The sequence below is a fragment of the Poecilia mexicana genome, unplaced genomic scaffold, assembly GCF_051168715.1.
Source record: "Poecilia mexicana isolate PSO_F unplaced genomic scaffold, ASM5116871v1 scaffold_20, whole genome shotgun sequence".
Taxonomy (NCBI): domain Eukaryota; kingdom Metazoa; phylum Chordata; class Actinopteri; order Cyprinodontiformes; family Poeciliidae; genus Poecilia; species Poecilia mexicana.
In genome coordinates this window covers 9,912,440-9,933,530 of record NW_028263389.1, presented here as the reverse complement: position 1 = coordinate 9,933,530, position 21,091 = coordinate 9,912,440, and the positions used below count along the sequence as shown (strand labels likewise).

The following is a 21,091-nucleotide window of genomic DNA, read 5'->3' as shown; positions in this document are numbered from 1 at the left end:
GGCGGCGCTCCTTTCCCGGGTTTGTTGTTTTTCTTTCTATTTTTTTTTCTCAGCCTCTCGAAGGGCGTTCCTGTGCATCACTAATGCACGGGGAGTCATTCGGCGCGGCGCAGACTCGCACTCAGCAGGCTGTGTGATGAGACAACGCTGCCATTGCTGTGTTTTCCAGAGAGCTGGTCCAGCTGGTCCGAGTGGTCCCACTGTGACTCCGGCGGCGCCCAGCTGCGAGTGCGTCACTGCGACGTCCTTTTCCCCACTGGAAACCAGTGCTCAGGAAACAGCAGCGAGACCAGACCCTGCTCCCCTGACTCCAACTTTATACCAGGTGAGGGCACGCTTTGTGATGTCACTTCCGCATGATTTAACACACATCCTGGGGAGCGCGAGGAGCGTACCCCACCACCAGCGCAGTGGTAATTCAGTTCGTTTTCAAGAAACCTGTGATAATTAAGTGCATTATTGATTTCTCGAAGCGTGTTAGAGGTCAGGCTGGGAGATAATTCAGCCTTTTGGGTTGAATTAGAAACATTCTGAAGAACTCCCCCCCGAGTCCAGGATGTGATTACATTGTGGGTGAGCTCTGCTGCTTAAGTACCGCAGTGAAAGCTCTATTTTTTTATTTTTTTTTTATCTAAAACCGAAGAAATTATTCTTTGATTACTTTGCTACACGTAAAAGAAGAAGTTTTACCGTTTCCATGACAGTCTTGCCTTTGTTGCTTAGTGAGTGGGAGCCTTTCTAGTTTTGTCGTTATCATAAATTTAGAGTCACTCTAAAGTCGGTGTAATAAGCAGGGATAGGTGGAGAAAGGAGTGCAGGAAGAAAACAGGTACTTACTGATAAACTGACCCCGGAGGAAGATTTATACAGTAAAGGAAGCAAAACCTTGGAAGATGAGATTCAGTTTCTTTCCTTGCAGAAGGCAAATGTGTTTCAGCTCTCTTCGTAACTCACGTCGTACCAGAGAGACTTTGTTAGGTTAGGACGCTTTTATTGGTGGACATCGTCACACGATATGAATGATTTTGGTATCGAGCAACCATCCCACCGCAGTGAGTGAAAAGTGGTCGGGATGATAAGACTGAAAGGGGGAAATGAGAATAATAAGAGAGAGAGAGAATTGAAAGAGGGATGATAAGAATGAAAAAGAGACCTAAAGCGGGATGCGTCAAATGAAATTGAGTTATATATGAGGCTGATGAGTGGGATGGAAAGAAGAGGTTGTAAAGAGGGATGAGGAAGTTGAAAGGCATAAAAATAGAATGTCAAGTGGGATGAGAGGAGAAAAGAGGGAATGAAGATGGATGAGAAAATTTGGAAAATGAGATAAGGAAGACGGGGAGGCCTCATTGGCCTTGTTCCCAAGCATAGTAACACATTAATTTCTTTTAGGTGTTATAATGTTTACTTTGAGCCCCGTTTTGTTAGTTACATGTAGTGGAAAATGTTACATTTAATTATTCGCTCCATTAAACGAGCGAGTGTGTTACCGGGCAACTATCAAAGGATTTAGGCTTTAGATATAAACCTCTTTTCTGCACCAGAAATCTTGATATTTTAGAACAAGTAATTATTTTAATGGCATCATTTACACAGATGAGCAGTTGACCTCTTTGAACAAGCAATAGTTGGCGCACAACGCGAGCAGTGCAAAGCATCAAAAGTCTTTAATTGTCATTCACTGAGGAACAGGAGAGCATATTTTTCCTTCAGCCCAATTTTCTTATACCCAAACAGCTGCTTTCTGTGTTAACTCGTTTTTAATCTGTTTCATCTCAGTTTCAGCTTTTTGTCCAGGTTCAGTAAAATTTGATTAGAAAAAAATAATTATTTATTGATGGTCACAGCTGAGTTTGATGAAAAGAAAGAAAGAAAAAAAATCTTTCACTTTCTTTTAATGCTGAATGTTTTAATTGGTGTAGATATTTTCCCACTTCAGAGGCAGCTTTTGTCAAGTTGTTCACAGTCGGGCCTCTTTGTTACTGCAAACATACTTTTGTTAGGCAAAATCTGTGGGATCCCCCCCGCTGCTGCCGGCCCTATCACGGTCGACAATGCAGAAACGGATTCCAACTGGTAGCTGAGAGCAAAAACCTGCTGTTCGTGAAACCGCCTCATTTTTCCTTTCATCGGGACTTCGAGGCTTTTAATTTTCTCGAGAAAAAACTCGAGTGATTTGCAGATACCTTTTTCTGCTTTCCTAATGTCTTGGTGTGGCTTGGTTACAGGTGGCTGGAGCCGGCAATGAATGTCAATCGTCCGCAGAGAAACGTAAAACCGAGCAACCTCTTTTTCCGTTTGATAAATCTATATCGGCTGCTTATGACGAAGAGCGGGACAAGTTAAGGGACATAATCAAATTTAATCATGACGATAAGCTCCATTATATACTGCACACACCCTCCTGTCTTTCTCACACTGTTAGTATTGACATTGGCTCATGCAGGCATCTCCTTATTGACAGTCGGTAATGCTAGACACAGAAAAGAATTGATCTCTGCATCTCTTCTAAACAAGGATCATCAAAGCTCCTGCTTTCAAGACGGCAGGCTTGAGCTTCACATAACGCAACTGAGACACCAAATTATTGAAAAGCGATTTTTTTTTTTTGCTTAAGTATTTTTGCTGTAATTCGAATAACACAAACTTTAGACGAGGAAAGTAATTATGCGACAGAGCAAACATTTAACTGAGCCCCATGTTTGTAACCTTTCCGTATTAATTAAATAGGATATAATCCTCATTAGGAAATTCTACAGAATTACCCATCTACCTTTTTATAACCCCCATTCATCCCATTTTATAGGAAAGGTAGTCCATTAGGGTTCATTACCAATGTCCTGTACTTCATTTCCTTCTAATGGGAACTGATACTTTCATAAACCACTCGAGGTGCCACAGCCTTGATTAGCTTTCGAAGTTTGAACGATTTTCAACACATTTCCGTGCTTACCTTCAGGAGAGCAAGCCGTCGGTGACAAAAAACAAGGATGTGCGGAGGTGTTGTTGGTGCTAACGTTGCTGCTTTGTTGCTTTCCGTCTTCTCCTTCAGAAGTCTCCATCGCACGTTCCAGTCAGGAGGAGAGGCGCTGTGGAGGTAATTCTCATCTGTATGTGCGAGTGTGAAAGACAGAAAGAAGGAGGAAGGGTATTGCATCTGGCATCTCACATATTCTTGGTAAAAAAAAAAAAAAGAAAGAAAGTCTCTTCATCTTGCAGAGCTTTTGTTCAAGTTTTCAAGAAATTTGCTTTGTAAAGCCGTCGGAGGCTTGCTTTATGACCTTTTTTGCCCTTTGGTGTACATTCTCCCATTGCCTTATTTTTATGGGGGGGGGTTTTAGGAAAGCTACAGTTAGCGTATCATCAATATGCAGTGTATATCTGTTTTACTTAGCTTGCAGGATGCACTGCACAGCTGCTGCATGTAGAGTGGATTTTATTGGACTGGTTAAGCCCTTGCAAACATCCAAAATTGGCCAGTTTTGAATTTGTACTTTTCCTCTCCACACGGTTTTGAATGCAGCGCTTAAAGACAGGAACCAAAGTCTCGCACTGTCTCAGATGTTAAATATAATGTCAAGAGGAGTCAGAGACTTGACCCAGAGCTAGTGCATAAAGAGTTGACCTTAACTCGGTTTGTGTCGACAGGTTCACTGTCATGGATACGATTTCAAAAGGAGGGAAAGAAAGTTATCAATGTTAATAGCCCCCTTTTAAGCAGGTTTTATTGCAGAAATGCCACTTTTTACATCAATAACTATCTGAGCGGATGAATTATTTCACAACAACCCCTTTCACAGTCGGGCCTGCTTATATGCCTCCCCGTTCCTCCCCCCTTTCAGATTTCAACCTTTTCCACATGATCGCAGTGGGTCTCAGCAGCTCCATTCTCGGCTGCCTGGTCACGCTGCTCGTCTACTCCTACTGCCAGCGCTACCAGCAGCAGTCCCACGACGCCACGGTCATCCACCCCATCTCCGCCGCCCCGCTCAACACCAGCATCACCAACCACATCAACAAACTGGACAAATACGACACCGTGGAAGCCATCAAGGTCTGTAGACGGACACGCTCCCGGTTCACCCCGGGTCACAATATGACAGATGTTCGCATATGCAGAGGGAAAGATCAGTTTGATCTAATCAGTGGATGTTAAACACCCCCTTTGAGTCAGTAGTGAGCAGTAGCTCTGCTGCCAGTGTCAGCTGTGATTAAATACTCTCCTTACTGACTGTCACTGTCTCACCCCCTCCTGTCACTTGCTGACACTCTCTGCTAACGTAACAGGTAGGCGGCGGTGCGTTCATCTTCTCCACGTCTGTCTCACTGTGTGAATCTGTTCCGTTTCTGGGGCGCTACACTGCTTTCTCTTAAAATCCTAGAACGAAATTAGCTGTGTGATATTAAATGTAATCGGCAAAGGGGTCCTGTGGCTAGATCAGCTTTTTGGGTTTGCGATTGCATCCTGAAGTGCAGATAGTCAGATGTATCAGGGCCAGTTAGAGTGGTCCAGCTCGTCTCCTGGCACAAATAGCCTCTTATCCACTGACACATTCAGGCTGTTTGGCCAGAAATGGGCTGGTGATTAGTGCTTTTCCACAGGCACTCCATGCTCAGGCTAGGGCTCTATCTGTGATACAGGAGTGAAGTGTCTCGGTTTTTACCCACAAAAAAAAAACCCACAAACTTTTGCCAATTAAACAAATCCTTTCTTAACCAACTAAAACAGAAAAAGAACACATAATGTTTTTTTCTAAATCACAAAGACGTAATAAATTACATTTTAAAATAAACTAATGATGTGTGCTTTACGTTAGACCACACTGTCTTCCCTAAAGTGAACGGTTTAGGGTGCAAGAGTAGCGGGTTTAAGAGACACTGAGGTGCCAAGTATTTTAAGACAAAAAGTCATTTTTTTAAATCCTAAAAAGAACTGGGAGTCAGTGGAAAGAGGCTAGTTAAAAGTCAAGCAGCCACGTTTTGGTTTGACTGCAAACATTTAATGGACATGTGGTTAACACCACCAAATAGCACATCACAGAAGCCTGGTCGATTTGGGATACGAGCAAGAAGCACGCATTTAAAGAAAATTGAAAGTAGACAGAAAATTTTGCAGGTCTTTGCTTTTGTCCAAACATGGTGATTTCCCCACACCTTCAAAAATGAGGGAAAATTCCCCTGGCTAAACAGGCAGGCAGTTTTATTCAGGTTTTTACTATGGTTGACTTTATTCAATTTTCGTTTTTTCAAATAAACATGCCAGGTTTGCATCTTACGCATTACTTGCGACCTTAAACTCACAGAGGAAGTCGTGAGCATCGGCGACGTCAACTAAGTAAATACTTTGATCTCTGTTTGCAAACGCACTTCCCGTATTATGAGAATGTTTTGTAGCCTTGTTAAAGCCTGCGCGGCTCCTTTGGCTCGGAGCAAACTTCTGCGAATGTAATTTCTTCAAGGGTTTGGAGACGGAGTTCATCTGTCATGCAATTAGAGTCAGAAGTATCAAGCATAATTCAGTTAGTGCAGTTGCAGATAGCGGCAGATATGAGTGTAGACAGTCGGTGTGAAGATGCAAAGGGAGCTGCATGACAAGTGAGTAATGAGTCATTTTCCAGCAGCACATTTTGCCTCCAACGCTCAATCAGAGAGCCCAAACAACCTTATGTTGCGGTGAAGTTTCAACTAATAAGTATGAAACACCATTATATGCGTCCTTTTAGCTATTACGCGAGTAAATGATGAACAGAAGATGTAGTTTTAGTTTGTTTTTTTTACTCAAGTTGCGTTACTCGTCGTTTATCTGCACAAAAAGTTAGACGCCCTTCATTGAGGTTTGCTGGAGGATCTAACTGCATTTTACAGCACTTTGAAAGAGAATTTGGCCGCATACAGATTTCTTCTGGTTTTGTTAACACTGGACAAATCTAGGCTGATTAAAGACAGCATGCAGTTGTCAAGTGACGATTTCATTTATTAAGGGAAGACCAATCTGGCTCACTGTGGAAAAGCAATTTCCCCCGTAAACCTAATGACATTAATGTTTTGCCACCCTTAGTGGTGACGATTCCTGTCACTTGTTTGTGATAACTGGCACCGAGTCTTTGCAAAAGTCTTGGGCATCATCAAGATTTAGTTTGGTGAGTTTGCTTTTGTGTCCTTTTTACTATATGGTAGTTATCGTCACCATTGGATACCCATATTGAATTATGAACTTCAATCTTTACTGTCCTCCTGGATGACTTGTCTCTGAGCTCTCGGTGCAAGAAATTTACTTTTGAACCCTTTTCACACCAACAGACAACTTTGTTTCTCGTCAGATCTTGAATTTCTTAACGTTGTTGTGTAATGTGTTGCTCGTATGAATCTTTAATCTGCTTTATGATGTCAGAGAGGTTCTGCTTAAGTTTAGGTTAGACTTTGTGATTCTTCAGGCCCCATTTGTGGCAAGTAAGATCAGCTTTGAAAAAAAAAAAAAACAAGCTCAATCACAGTTAATCCATATTTTATCAAGGTTTCGATGAGCTAAAACATTTATGTGTTCCAGAACAACAAAAACAGAAGAAATTTCTAACAAGGATACTTTGTCACAGCATTGTGTGTATAGTTAATTTTTCTAAGGCTGCTATTAAATAAGATATGGTATTTGCTTTCTTTTTTTTTTTTTTGTTTTTTTTTTTTGTTTTTTTTTTTTGAGGATGACTCTTGCCCGTTCCTTTCCTTCCTGCAGCCAGACGTGTCGGTACTCTTGCCTCTGGACGACCCTGCCATGCACCAGCCTCTCTCTGCTAACATGGGGGTGTCTATGCGTGGACTGGAGATTTTCTACTAACCAACCTCAACAACATCCCGCTTCTTGACTCCCCACTCCAACCAAAACCCCGACAACTCTTTGACCCCCTCCCCTCATCCAGTACTACTTCCTGTTCCCAAACGAGTCCTGCCCTTGCACTTCCTGTGGCACTTCCTGTGCGTGGCAGGTTGGGAGTACAGCACTCTAGTTTCTCTTTTTCTGCTCAGACCCCCTTTCATCCTTCCATCATGGCTGCCTCCCTTCTCTCTCCCAGCTTGCGAGAAGGCAGTGTGTCCCTCCTCTTTTTTGTGCTTACATTTGCATGTCTGTTGTTTGTTTGTCCTTCATGTTATGCTGTATTTTTTAATTGATCATTTAATTGGATGGGTTGAAAAGGAAATATAGTTGTAATGTTGGCTTATTACCTTCCTCTGTTACCTCTCTGTCACTAACGGCACATTACCATTCAGGCAAATTGTGTCTGCCGTACCAAAAAACTCCAACTTAATCATCCTTAAGCCCATTATAATATGCTTAAAGGAAGAGGACACAGTAGATGACGATGCAAACAAGCATTGCTGCACAGCTGTTTAAAGACAACCAAGTGGACACCTGCAGAGATACATAACCATCTTTGGTGCTGCAGGAGAGCTGATTGCTTTCCCTTTGTCTGCAAATCACATAACGGGAACGCAGCAAAATATGAGTTTTTTTTTTTTTTGCTCAGCTCACTTGTCGGAAACATCCATCAGCTGTAAATGCAGCATCATCAAGTGTTCAATTACGCCGCCCCAGGGGGACTCCCATCACACTTCCCACTACAACACACTGCATATGAACACGTCTATTTGCCAAATTGTTGTACTGAGCAGCACATCAGAGGCTCGTTCCATGTTTACTGTGTCATGCGGGGATAGACAAGATGCCCCCCGCCCGTCCCAATAGTTCTTCCTGATTGTTTAACAGAAATGCGACTCGCCTTTGATCGATTTTTATGGCTCTGATTGTCCTGGAGGACCGGCAATCCGAGGGCCATAAAAACCGCTGATGCTGGGTATTAGAGATGACAGAGGTGGACATTCGGATGTGCATCAAAATAATTTAGCCCTGTGGTGACTTCTCATTTTTCCGGCCTGTTTGCAAATGCTCTGACCTTGCTCTGTGAAATGTATGTTCCATTCACCGAGCAGTCTCCCATTGATTTATGTTGCTCCTTTGGATTTACTTTTACCTTGCCATCTGGGCTGAATAATCACTTGATCCATAACTTGTGGAAAAAAAAAATGCCCATACTGACTCCTGTTCATTTCTCCTCTCCATCTATTTTTTTTGTTGTTCTTTTCTTTATTTGCAGGGCTTCAACAAAAACAATCTGATTCTGGAGGAAAGGAATAAGTACTTCAACCCACAGCTTGCCGGGAAGACTTATACCAATGCATACTTCTCCGACCTCAACACCTATGATGACTATTAACCCCAGACTTCTATAGCGGAGACCATTACCCCTGTTGTCCATTTTGACCCCTTCCCCCTTCCTTGTGCTTTGTATTGAGATTTGTAACACCTTATGTGGGATCCTCCCACGGTGACACTCGGTGGCAGCTGGTATGTAACGAAAACACAAACATTCTGGTGTTGCCAAAAGAGGGAAATGCCCACTTTCTCTCAGGTGCCTTGGGGTACACTTGGAAAAACCTGGACTCGCCAAGAGAAATGGACAATTGGATCTCCAGTGCTGTGGGATATTTTGGGGAGTAACATCTAATCTGTTTTTTTTGTTTTTTTTTCCCCTGATGCCCCTAAGACAGACCTGTATTTGTAACGATGGGAAATGACCACAAATTGCTTTGCATGACTTCATCTGATGTGTTTGCTCTGCTGTTCCGTTGCAATTTGCATGATGGATCACATTCCAGGGTTCCAGAGACAGTTTGATGCTGTTATTGGTTATGGGGTTCGCGTCAGACGTCCTAAAACAAACAGTCTGTAGGAATGACCGGTGGTTTTTACCACTCGCTACAATGGTAATGCCCAACCTGACAGTTGGAACAATGTCCAACTCCAGTCGTAGATTCAGGATGTAGATATTTGATGTCTGTGGTCAACATTGGTTATGTTATTGTTTTTGTTTGCTTTATTTCTTTTCAGTAGCTACAAAAAATACAAGTTATAAATGTAAAAAAAAAATTATTTTTTTTTTCCCTTTTTTATGTTTTTGTACAGGAAATTACGTTTGATGCCTATGTCTAGATTTTCTATGCATTTACTCATTGTTTCAAGTGTGTAGAGTACAAAAGAAAAGCAACATTGTGTCCACATTTTGGCAATTGTGTGGGAGTACTCATAGCAGGTTGCCTCAATTTACCATTGCCGTAGTACTTTTTATAAATATTTTGTAAAAGAATAAGGAAAAAAAAAATATTGTTTTTGAATTTTGATAGTGTTCACTATTTTGTTGACTTCTGAGTCATAAATATGTGTTTGTGAAAGCAGAATGTTATTGGCATTAACTATACAGACAGAGCATACATAGCGAGTACTGTTTCTCTGACTCTCGGCTTCAGTGCTTACCCATGTACCGTAACTTGTTTATTTTTGTTTGTTTTCTTCTCTTTTTTTTTAATCTATTTGATTTGTTTTGGTTCAGTTGCAACTAACTCTTTCTTACATGTTTGCTTGTGTTTTTGTGCATAAATTAAAATAGCTTCCTACAAAACTTGTCTACAGTGACTGACAGATTCAACGTATCTGTACTCCTCTTTTTTTGTAAAGTTTTGCTGGGAAATGATCTAATAAATGTTTATTTTCATTTAGGTGAAGATACCGTGTTTGAAGATAGTGACGTAAAACTTGTACTATCAACTTTGGGTTCTCAAAGTTCCCTGCAAAAATATTTCATGCCTTTTAAACTTTCGTCATAAGTAAAAGCCACAAACTGTGGCCTTTTATGCGACAGACCGATGCAAACTCAACCCTAACTCCAATAGTACAGGCTCAGTTTTGTCAGAGTGGTGTGAACATATTTTTCTCACATTTTGCCACAGATTTTCAAATCCATTTAGGCCATTCTTTTCCATAAATGCTATGTTTGTCAGCGCATTCTTCCACCAGAACTACCAGGAGTTTCTTGGCTGTTTGTTTTTTTTTCTCGTTGATTATCTTCTTGCCCATTCTGTCAGTCTAAGTGGACAATGACATCTTCATAGGTTTGCCATGTTCGTTTCACTTTCAGATGATGGAAAAATAAACCAATCCTGCAAATACACAAATTCACACCTTTATCCCTGACCTCTCTGGGGTATTCCTAGATGTGAACAGTGCTGTGGTTCACCAGCGTTCTGTAGCAAACCACTGAACAGCTCTATTTATTCTGAGATCAAGTTACACGCAGGTGGACTTTATTTACTAAGTAATTGACTTCTGAAGGCAATTAGTTGCCCTGGATTTGACTTGTGGTCAAATCGGAGTAATAGTATTCTAAATACAAGTTTTATTTTCAAACAGATGAAGGATGATCGTCAAATGCTTCTGCACGTTGTGAACGGTTTAACGTTCAAAACCATAACATGATCAAACCCACCGCTTCATAAATCATCCAAATTCGGAGTAGTAAGACCCCCGTCCACCTTCCTTTAAAGAGGATTCCAAGAGACGCCACAGTGACAAATGGACACAACCGCTGTGGAAGGATACCTGAAGGATACAAATAGTGCAAGGCGGCATGGTGATAGTGTTAGGGGTGCTGTCTGAAGTCCAAACACTAATCTGTATGGCAGGGTGTAATACCCCACACTGTGCTGTTCTCCCATCAACCTTCAACCCGACATCCCATCTGTGTGCAGAGGGTAATGGAGGGCTGTTATTAATCACCCCACTGTTTGGTTCCTCTGACTTCAAAGAATTAATCTCTTTGCCTTAACTTCACCCCGACTAAGGGAGTGTTGCACCAAAAAACACACAGGATGTTGACTGTGGTAAAGACAGGACTGTAGATCAAGCTGTGTGTGTGTGTGTGTGTGTTTACTTGGCAATTATTGTGTTAAAGATTATGCATGTGGATCTGAATATGAGCTCTTCCATATGTGTCTTAATGTGTTTGCACATTAAGACACATCAAAGTTAAGACAGGATGCTCGGTCGCAAATATTCAGTTTGTTTTGCTGACGCAATCCCAAATCCCTTACCTGAGTAGAGCTGAAATGTCCCGTCACATTTTCATCTCTTGATGAATTTGGCAGTGGCATGAGGTACGCAGCTCTCCGTCAGTCAGAAACGGCTCATTCCACCTTTACTGCAAGGTCAAGGGTGATGACTGACTTTTCTAAAGTGGCATTAGGGGACCGCTAAAGTTCACAGACAGAGGTCACCCGAGCAGAGCGTGCATCTGTCAGATCAACTGTACGCGCGAGTGCTTGCGTGGACCTCAACAAGTGTCACGAGATGGACCTCGTTTTGTACTGTAAGCACGCGGCAGACTTGAAAATGGACATGTTGACCTTTGGCTCAGAACAGACTGCTGAATTTGAGTTTTGCAATACTCAGACTCAACCTTTTCTTCTATTTTTTCTTCTTTTTTTACTGTTTTTACTCCGTAAAAGTTCATTTGAATAACTGCAGAACAAAGATTTCCCCTTTGCAATTTTGTTCTATCACAGTTTTGATCATTTTATGCCCAACTTATACGTAAGCAAAGTACTCGCATGTCACAAGAGATTTAGAGGAATTTAAGAAAACTCATATGTAAATAATTACCAGTTGAGAGTTGCACAGACTCGTAATCATATTTCAGAATCAGTTTCATTCAGCAAGTTTGTGCTCACAAACAAGGAGATTGATTTTGGTTCCAATTTTCTCTCAAAATATTTTATGCTTAAATATGTAAAAGTATTGTTGGGAGACAAGGTTGCATTAGAGCAAATATGCACTGTATCAATCTGGGCATCATCAGCAGGACAGTCTGGGGAAATAAGCTGTCCCTGTGGTAGCTGTTTTTTTTTTTTTTCTTTTTTTTTTTTTTGCAAATAGCGCTGACCTGAAGTTGAAAGTCTAAACAGTCTGTGTCCAGGCAGGGGTCTGAGGAGTGGTGCATGTGGAGCTTTTATGTCAAGCTGAGATGTGGATGAGTTGGTGGGAGGTAAGAACAGCTGCTTTTCAAACCTGCAGTAGAAGCTGTTTGGGTCGTCTGCCAGAGGAGGATTCTGCTTACGGTGGGGGATGTAGTGGTGTTTTTCAAACCAATCCAAACTAATGTCAGGTCATCTCCTGAACAGCTAAGCGGGGTTTTGGCTCCATTTAGCTGCCCTGATAGCCAAAGTCAGTTTGTGTTTTTTTGCCCGCGTATACGTGGCCTACCTGTACACCTAGTCTGTGTCTTCTGTAATTCCCATCGAGAACCACCGAATTACCAACCAAGATCTCGGTAAAAATTGGGGCTGATGAAAAATTGAGAAAAAGATGCCTTGAGAGGACTGGCTGGAATCAACACTCAAAGGACAAGAGAGAAAAGTACGGAGACTGCCATCTGTGGCGCCATCTTTGATATCTGATAAGATACATTTGTTAAACAGAAAATTAATACACCTTCATGAGGAGAAAACAACACTCACTCCTTTCTTTTCTGTTTTCCCAACAGGGAAACATTCATTTGACTTTCTCTATTAAGTAATAAAACAGGTGCTGTGTCATCAACCACACAAGTGCATCTGCTTGTGTTTTAGAAATGTTCCAAACTTTCAAAAATGATTGTTTTCTACCTTTTATATATATATATATATATCTATATATAAAACGTAGAATATATATTTATATATATATATATATATATATATATATATATATATATATATATATATATATAAAGACCTAAATGTGCATCCGTAGGACATGATCGTTAACAAATATTAACCTGAGCAGTCCAGAGTTCTGAACTATCACTAAACGACTGCTCAACGCTTCACACCCTAAGTTCATTAGGCTGTGTGTTTATTCACACCTACTAACACACATTGACATTAACTTGTTAAAACGAGCCGAATTAACTTAACTGTAAGTCAACTGCTGGCATCTCGGCATACTCAGTCCAAACCGGCACACTGAAAATCATGTGGCAGAAATTTTGAAAAAAAAAAAAAAAAGTTTGAAAAAAGATAGCTTAAAATAACTTCTATTTTTTTTTTTTTTTTTTTTGTCTATGAGGCATTTAAGAGCCTGTGTTAATTGGCAGCCTGTACAGAGAGCTCTGAGTGGCAAACAAGGTGAGTGAGTGAGATGGTTTCTGTCAGGCAGGTAACAGAGCGTGAACATCTCATTAAACACCTCCTTTTTTCTCTCCCTGGTGGAACAGTGTGCTTTAGGCTGTTCGTTCACCACCTCCCCCAGCGGGGTGACCATTCTGTGACTGCTGCAAACTTAACAGGCTTAACTATACACTTGGCCCTAAAATTATATACACAGATAGAAGGCAAATAGCTGTGAGAGGCACTTAGTTACCGGGGAGAAAATGTAGCTGTTGGAATACGTTTTGAAATCAGAGCTATAGGAGTGGTTTTAAAGGGAAAATCCCACTTGGGAGCGTACGCTAACGCTTTGCGTTCCTTTAAATCTGGAGGGATGATGGAAGTAGTCGTGAGGTGTGGGTTTTTTTTTTTTTTTTTTTTTGCACAGTCAAAAAGTGGTAGTGATTTCAAAATGTCGCTCGTGAATCCTTTAGTGTTGAGGAGGTCACAATTATCACCAAAATGTGCTTTATCCAGAACAGTATTGCGAAAGCCATAATATTGCAATACAGTCCAAAAGAATCTCTCTTGAGAGCCGGGAAGTTTCACCGTTTTTATTTATGTTTTAAGGTTGAAAATCAAGTGAGACAGCAGATATGGCCCATCGAGTATTAGCACCACTCCGTAAGCGGGATTTTTTTTTTTCTCCTCTCTGTCGTTTTGGAGCAAACACTCCCTAATGCTGCTTCATTTCATTTCAAGTAAGCATTACTATGTTCTGAAAAGAAAACTAATTTTTCAAAGCAACCCTAATTGCCGGAGTGCACAATCTGCTATGCTTAAGGAGCTGCAGTTTGGGTTTCATCGGATACTTCAAGGAAAATTGCGTTTTTGTTGGTTTTTTTTTTTTGGGGGGGGAGGGGATTTTAATTTGTTTTTCTTTTTTTTCTTTTTTTTTGGAATTGATGCTACAAGCCCCGTGTTGTTTTGATGCACCTTTCCAACTGTCAGAGAAGCACAGCAGTGTGTTCCGTGTTTCCGGCGCTTTTGCTTCTTTTTTTTTTTCTTTCTTTCTTTTTTCTTCTTCCTTCAGTCCCCACAGAAGGAAGCACGACTTCCAGCAGTGTTCGTTCAGCCAGATATGTGGGGGCTGATAGGAAGCTGGCACGCCACTTCACTCATGCCAGACTGAGCAATGAATGTCACAGTAGGCTCTAATGCCAGCTTGGAGATGCCACCAGAGATTCCTCCCCAGGACATCTGGAGTCCCAGGTGCCCGTCGTTTGCAGATCCAGGTCTCGGCTTCAGGAAGCCAAGAGTCCTAAAGAATGCCAAAATGCTGGCAGCACCGGCCAAGCCCTCCAAAGCTTATCAGCTCCACCACAGCCTTTTATGGGCCTATTCACCTCAATCAAAGCTGTTATTAAGGTAAACGGGCCAAGATGGCGGATATCGCCGCGCTCCAATTACCCGCCACGTCTCCTCCATCTTCCCCCTGCCAGCTTCCCAACAAGCTCCGATTCTCCTCTCCGCGCCCAGCTGCTCTGGCTTCGTTCCACTTCCTCTGTATCAGCACACAGGGAGACCTTTCACAACAGAGGGGTTCTGTCAGCGCTAGATTCACTGACGAGGGCTATTGATGGCTGCCACGGCGCCGAATTTGGTCTTATCAGCGGCGCAAAGGTGTCTCTTTCAAAGCCCAGAGTTGCTGATTTTCAGTGAATTGCCACCTTGTTGCCAGACCCTCCGCCCAGCTCCTGGTTCTTTTTCCGCCATAGTAATAAATCCTAAAAATTCTCCGTCTGTGTTGGTAACACATATTTCTAAAACGTCTATTCATGTTTGCTACAAGGATAAAGAGCTGCACAGGTTTTGCTCGTTGCAGTATATTGGATGTTTTCGTTTGTTAGATATCCAAACAAGACATCGATTACCATGATTACCATTTTACTTACTTAGTTTGGGATTTTTATGATGGTCATTCGTCAGCCCCTCAGGCAGCAAAAACGTTTTTACTGTAGAAACGTCTATGTTGAATCGTAAACAGTACCGTAAAGCAGTGTTACAGAATAAAGTTCAACCTAATGCGAGTTACATCTCCACTAGAAAATAACAAAAAATGAGAACAAAACCACAAAGCACTAATACCACAATCCCTCTTCAAATATTTGATTGCATTATGCTCAAAAAAAAAAAAGAATGCTGAACGTTTTGTCGTGGAATTCCTTTTAATGACAGTAAACATGCAACTATGCAAGCAATACCTTGTCAGACAAACTAAATCTAAAGTGCCAAATTCAGATGCAAGATGGGAATTTGATATCATCAGGAGATGGTCATCTTCTAGATTTGTGCACGTCTCTGAAGGTTTTTTTAGACCTGTTGAGATAAAGAAGATCCAAGTAAACATCATACCTAATAAGACACACATTAACTAAACGGATAGAGACTGATTACAGAGCAGTTTCAGCTTTGAAATCAGGTTTTTCACTCAGACTGTTTTTATTTCAGCAAGCATAATTCTGCACTCTTAAAATAAAAGCCTTTTGTTTCACGTGTCTCTTTTAGATAAAAAAAAAATGTTTAATTTTAACTGATGTTTACAAATCATTTTTATCATATCTGACTGCGCTGTGCTCACTTTGTTATCCAGGTCCTGAGCATTTGCACCTTCTGTTCCAGTCGGAAGAGCGCATTTATTTACATAAGCATCTGCATGTCTAATACGTAGGTTGGACAGGAAAGACGATGCTCCCCAATCAGTTAAATATCGTCTTGGGTGACTGCGACTTGTTCGTTTTCCAAAGGATTATACCAAAGCTGTTTTTTTGTAGCATTGTTGTTTGTTGCAGCAAAATTGTGTGGCTAATCTTTGGTCAGAAGAAACTGCAGGAAAGTGTTGAAAATATTACAACTTCAAGGCCTTCCCATTCCGGACTGACTGTGCAAAAGTAGAATAACAGCGAAACACGACAGACCAGAGTTACCACTTTAAATGTCAAAGTGCATGACAGCAAAGTAAAAAAAAAAATAAAATAGACTGAATATGTTGTTTGGTGTCGGTCATGAAAAGAACATGACGGCTGAGCTAAGGTTTGCTAGACTTCGAAAAGAAAATAAATCATTTCTCAAGAAAAATATCCTTTCGATGGGTATGACAAAAGGCAATAATTTAATCACAAGACATATTTGACAAAATAAAGTGAAATAAACCTAAAATATTTGAATATATTTTATTCCATCAGGTGTCAGCATCAAAGTAATTATACCCCACTTAAGAAATAAAAATTGTGCAAGTGCTTATGTCATGGGAGGATTGAATATGAGGATTAAATTTGCCAGCATGAAGGCAGAAAAAGTTCACCTGTTCCGCATTAGGGTAACTCCACTATTGGAAACATATACAAATGCTATTTTGTCCACAATCTCTGTGTTTTTTTCCCCCTGAGTTCAGGGGGAAAAAGACCGCTGACGTGCTTTCTTACTTCACTTCAGTCACAATCACCCTTAAACCTGACAGCTTTCTCATTTCTTGTGACACGGACATATTACAGCATGTCAAAGATGGGAAAGTCACCAAAGCACAAAATCATCCCGGACACAGAGGAGGATCTGCGAGGCATGCAGATCCATTTTTGAGAATGAAAAAGAAAACAAAAAAAATACAGTGAAAGGTAAGTAAATGTACATATTATATTTAGCTTCAAAAATTGTGCAGAAGCACATAATTAAGTAGAGAAGATGTAGCCGAATTACAGGTAAATGTAAATATAAGCTCAAACCAGCGAGGGCGATCTCTTTAAACGATGGATGCCCCCGTGCTGCTGGAGAATTGTGTAAATGGCGGCGCAACGTCTTTAAAGATCGCCCTGGTTGTTTATTTCCTCCATTTGCAGCAAGCACAATCTACCAAGCTGTGACCACGCTCTGCTCTGCATTTGCTGAAATGTCACACAACTTTATTTTTTAATTTCAGCCGCCCTGTGGTTTTCTGATTTGGCTGCATTAATTACCTGGATGACACTCTTCGGTTTCCTTTTGTTATTCACCCAAGAGAGGCTTACCCACTAATTAAAACTTTCTCTCCGACTCTACCTTTGTGATTAGCACTTCCCGCTTTCTCGCTCAGTTTCTACTTTTTTCACGTCAGGATTTGACAGTGCACTATTGATGTTCTTGGACAATAACAACAACAAAAAAAAACATTTTTGAGAAGTCAAAGCATGTAAGATGTCCAAACTGAAACAAGAGTTAGTTTGGTTTTAAGGCTGTAGCAACAATTTGTATTTATTTCCAGAGACTTTTTGCTCTCCCTCCGGCCTCAGCAAAGCTGCAAGTGTTTGTTCAAAAGGATTCGATTGTCATTAACAGGTGTGAAACCAACTCGGTTCCAAAAATGAGGTGAAATATAGCAAGTGTCAGACCAAAGTAAGGTGGCTTTCACCATCCAGCTGCCAGCCGTGTAATAGTAAAAGCTGATGGATGATGCCTGTGGCACAAAACTTTTTTCTTCCCCTTTTTTGTCTTCTCTCTTATTTAAAGTGACGTTAACACCCCCAAAACTAAACCAAAACAAACTTCCTTTCGGCTCCTGTTAAGGGTGCCGTTTTTCCAGGTTGTTAATCAGCTTTAATTGCTTTGCCTTAAGTGATGACGATTTCATTGGTAGACGTCTGTAGATTAACTTCAATTTTTTTCCCCTCTTTCTGGAACCTGTAGATGTACATTTAACTGTAAAAGTCCCACTAGACCTTTAAATGATGCTTAAGCTCATTTTTGACCTCCATCAAAACCATGCAGCGTTTCACTCTGGAGCTGTCTCATTTAAAGTAGCGCAGATTCACAATCGACTGTAAAGTGTATCACAGTTTTAGCTAAAGTCCCACCTAAGCTCAGCAAAGCCATCAATATATATTTTACATATATTGGTTCATCTGTGACTAATTCTCTAAATTAGAAAAAAATAAATAAAAAAATCTCACTATTATCAGGATTTGTGTGTTTACTCAGAGTTTAGCTCTCTGCTCGTTGACCTTCTTTGACCCGTCCCCCGGCCTTATCTGCTGCGAGCGCTGACCGAGCCGATCCGTCTCTCACTCGGCTCTTTGAGCTCTTCAACTCCACCCTTTGGTTTGCTCCACACAACGGCCTTCCAGGTCATGCTCTGTGTCTCTCAGTATTTTTAGCTCCTTCTAAATGTGAGTAATCGATGAATAGATTCAGTCTGGGTCATCCCTGTAGAGCAGTAACAATAGCAGTAGCAGAAGTACATCAACCATCTAAACAATGATTCATGCCTAAACAACCAGAGAAATGCATTGTTTACTTCCTGTTGAACGCAAGTTTCCTGTTTTCTTATTTTTGAATGTAAGAAAAATCCATCTGATTTTGTTTTTTAAAAGAGTAACTTTTTTTATTGTTATTATAATTTGAATCATTTGAAGCAAAAACTCCCCTAACAGAGTTTAGTGTGCAATTGTGATGAGGACGTAAACGTGGGTGGATTTTACTCTTTATAACACAAGATGGAAGGAAGCCGCAATGCTGAAGAGTCGAAAGTGTGAGGCATTAACATCAACATACCTCCAAGCTGTTGGAATTTCAAAGCGTCATCATTTGCACAATGAGAATGGCATTGATCAGAATCAACAAAACTGGCTTGTGTGTAAATAGAAAGGCCTGTGTAAAATAAAACAATTTTCTGTCTTTTTCAAAGGTTGTTCAATGTGTAGCAAACAAAGTTAAGGGGAACAAAACAACAACAAAGAACCTGGAAATCATTCTGACAGTGCCGTTGCTGCCAGTAAATTAAAGTTCTGTGCTCAGGTCTGAGGAAAAATATGTGCTGTGGTTCTGCCAGCTCCTGTCTAAACACAGCTGACAGTATACTTAACAGCACTCTGCTGTAAGCCGATCTTTCCTATTACCAGCAGTGAAGAAAAGCTTACATTTATTTTTCGCTAAACTTCTATTCAGCCTGCAGTTTACATGTTATGTGATATTTCTGGGGATCGCTTGATCTGAACCGCCTTGTGTGATTTGTTGTCACGATTCCCACTTGTGCCTTTACCTTTTTGGATGCTGTTTCCATGGAGCTGCAGTGTCTGGACAACATACTTCTGCAGCCGGGACAGCTACAAGAACACATAAAAATATATATATATGTTTTTTGTCTAGTATTTATGCAGATGTTCAGATATGTGTTCTTCTTCAGGCTTTGTTTTATACTATTTTGATGCATTCTCAACCAAAACAGCACATAAACAGCTGATGAACAAAGTGATTTATTTGTACGTCGCATCAATCAATGCTTTTGATTATTGAGCCATAAAACATAATGAATGTTTGTTATACTAAACCCTTTGGAACAAAGGAGTGAAAATATTTTAATCCGAGCACAAAGTGAGCTGTTGTACATTCAGCAGTAAGACCAGACAGCTTCCATATGTTGTCAAGACGATGTTTTGGCTCGTGTGTCATTCCACGCTTTCTCCAGGTGCTTTTTTTATTTCTCCTCATCATTCAAGTGCAGATTCTTTTTCCTTTTTATCAGCCTAAGGGTGATGTTTCAGAAATGCAATGTTTGTTTTGTTTGTTTTTTTTGTTTTGTTTTTTTGCTGTAAAATTATACAATTAAAATGTGTTTTTCATTTATAAACATTTCAAGTAATGTGCTTACATACGTGGAAGTGTGCATCAATTCAGCAGATATCATAGGTGGGTTTTTTTTTTCTCGTAATCAGTTGTTAATTGCTTTTTCCCTTTAAATGACCAGTTGATTAAAACTAATTATAAGCTAAAACTAATTATTCGTTGAAAACCTGAGACGTATAAAACCATTACATGTTTCCGTTACATAATTCAGTATATTATCATGGCAGTTTCAGGGGGAATAATCTGGCACGCCAGAGTAACAATTTCAGTCATAACCAGTACAGAAATTACAACGTCTACCAGATGGCTGTCAAAACTGCAGCTTTTTGAAGATCAGTTGTTTTGTTTTATAGCAAGCTGTCATTTTCTGTTGTGTTAATTTAGAGTTTGCTGAATTTTAAATCCCTGGGCAGAGAGAAAGTTTGTTAGGTCACAAAATTTTAGACTATCAAACAGCATTTCCCCTGACTTCCTCATCCTCATATAAATCAGAGAAACAGACGAAAGGAAACCATCTATGCACACATTCATACTTATGTGCAACTTAAAGACACAAATTATCTTAACATGAATGCTTTTAGACTGTGGAAAGAAACGGCAGTACCCAGTAGAAAACCCTCACATGCTAAGGGACAACATGAAAATTATTTAACCAGCATGAAGACTATTAATACGAATTACAGGATTCCTTCCCCCTTGCTAATTGGGGCAGGTTTTAGAGTGTTTTCTCTGCAAAGTTTTAGTGAGAAGTAACCGAAGGCAAAATTGCTGTCAAACAGATGTACAGCCGCAGTGAGGTTCCTGTTTAAATCAGTAGAGAAAAGTAACAATTATCATAAAAAACACCTCAAAAAAACAAAGTAACTGAGAAAATGTGTGCTTTCCCGACTTCAATCCTGCCAAAAAGACGTAGACTTCCCTTTCAGCTCGAACATTAATCTGCTCCCCGCTGTGATGACCTGTCAGTTTCACCCAGCATCAGAATCCACCACCCTTCCAAAAAATAAAAATTAGCAAATTTTGTGAAAGTAGGTAGTGATGCCGAAATTTAATTGCTTTTCTTCATTTAACAAGCACCTAAGGTGCATTTAAACTCCATTACGGCAGCTGTTTTCCATTCTGTCTTTTTTTTTTTTCCTCTGACTATTAAAAAACAGGAGCATCTGCCACAATAAAGTCAAAAAATGTAAGTTATAAAGTAATGATATGGTTGATGTTGACAGTTTTAAGCAAAGCAGCCTGGCAATGAAAGTTCAGTGGATGCATTGTGAAATTGTTCTTCCTACCCGGATTCAAGAGCAACGAAGACCAAAATATGGGCGCTTGATGGGAAGTTAATCTTTTTTTTTTATTTTTTTTTTAGGTTTTATTGGCTCTAGTGGCCTTTATTTGAGAGTGGTCAGACAGAAAGGTGGGTGATGGAAGACGC

General features: G+C 40.4%; 1 protein-coding gene across 2 annotated transcripts in view; it reads left to right on the top strand.

Moving 5' to 3' along the window:
- The window catches only part of sema5a (sema domain, seven thrombospondin repeats (type 1 and type 1-like), transmembrane domain (TM) and short cytoplasmic domain, (semaphorin) 5A), a 157,738-nt gene extending 148,229 nt beyond the window's left edge, over nucleotides 1-9,509 (top strand). For both annotated transcript variants that reach the window (XM_088001156.1, XM_088001155.1), the window contains exons 19-22: nucleotides 170-325; nucleotides 3,053-3,097; nucleotides 3,843-4,054; nucleotides 8,148-9,509. In XM_088001156.1, coding sequence (XP_087857282.1) covers nucleotides 170-325; nucleotides 3,053-3,097; nucleotides 3,843-4,054; nucleotides 8,148-8,267 — 533 coding nt within the window. In that variant the 3' untranslated portion in view covers nucleotides 8,268-9,509. The remainder of the gene's footprint in view (nucleotides 1-169; nucleotides 326-3,052; nucleotides 3,098-3,842; nucleotides 4,055-8,147) is intronic.
- The last annotated feature ends 11,582 nt before the right edge of the window (nucleotides 9,510-21,091 follow it).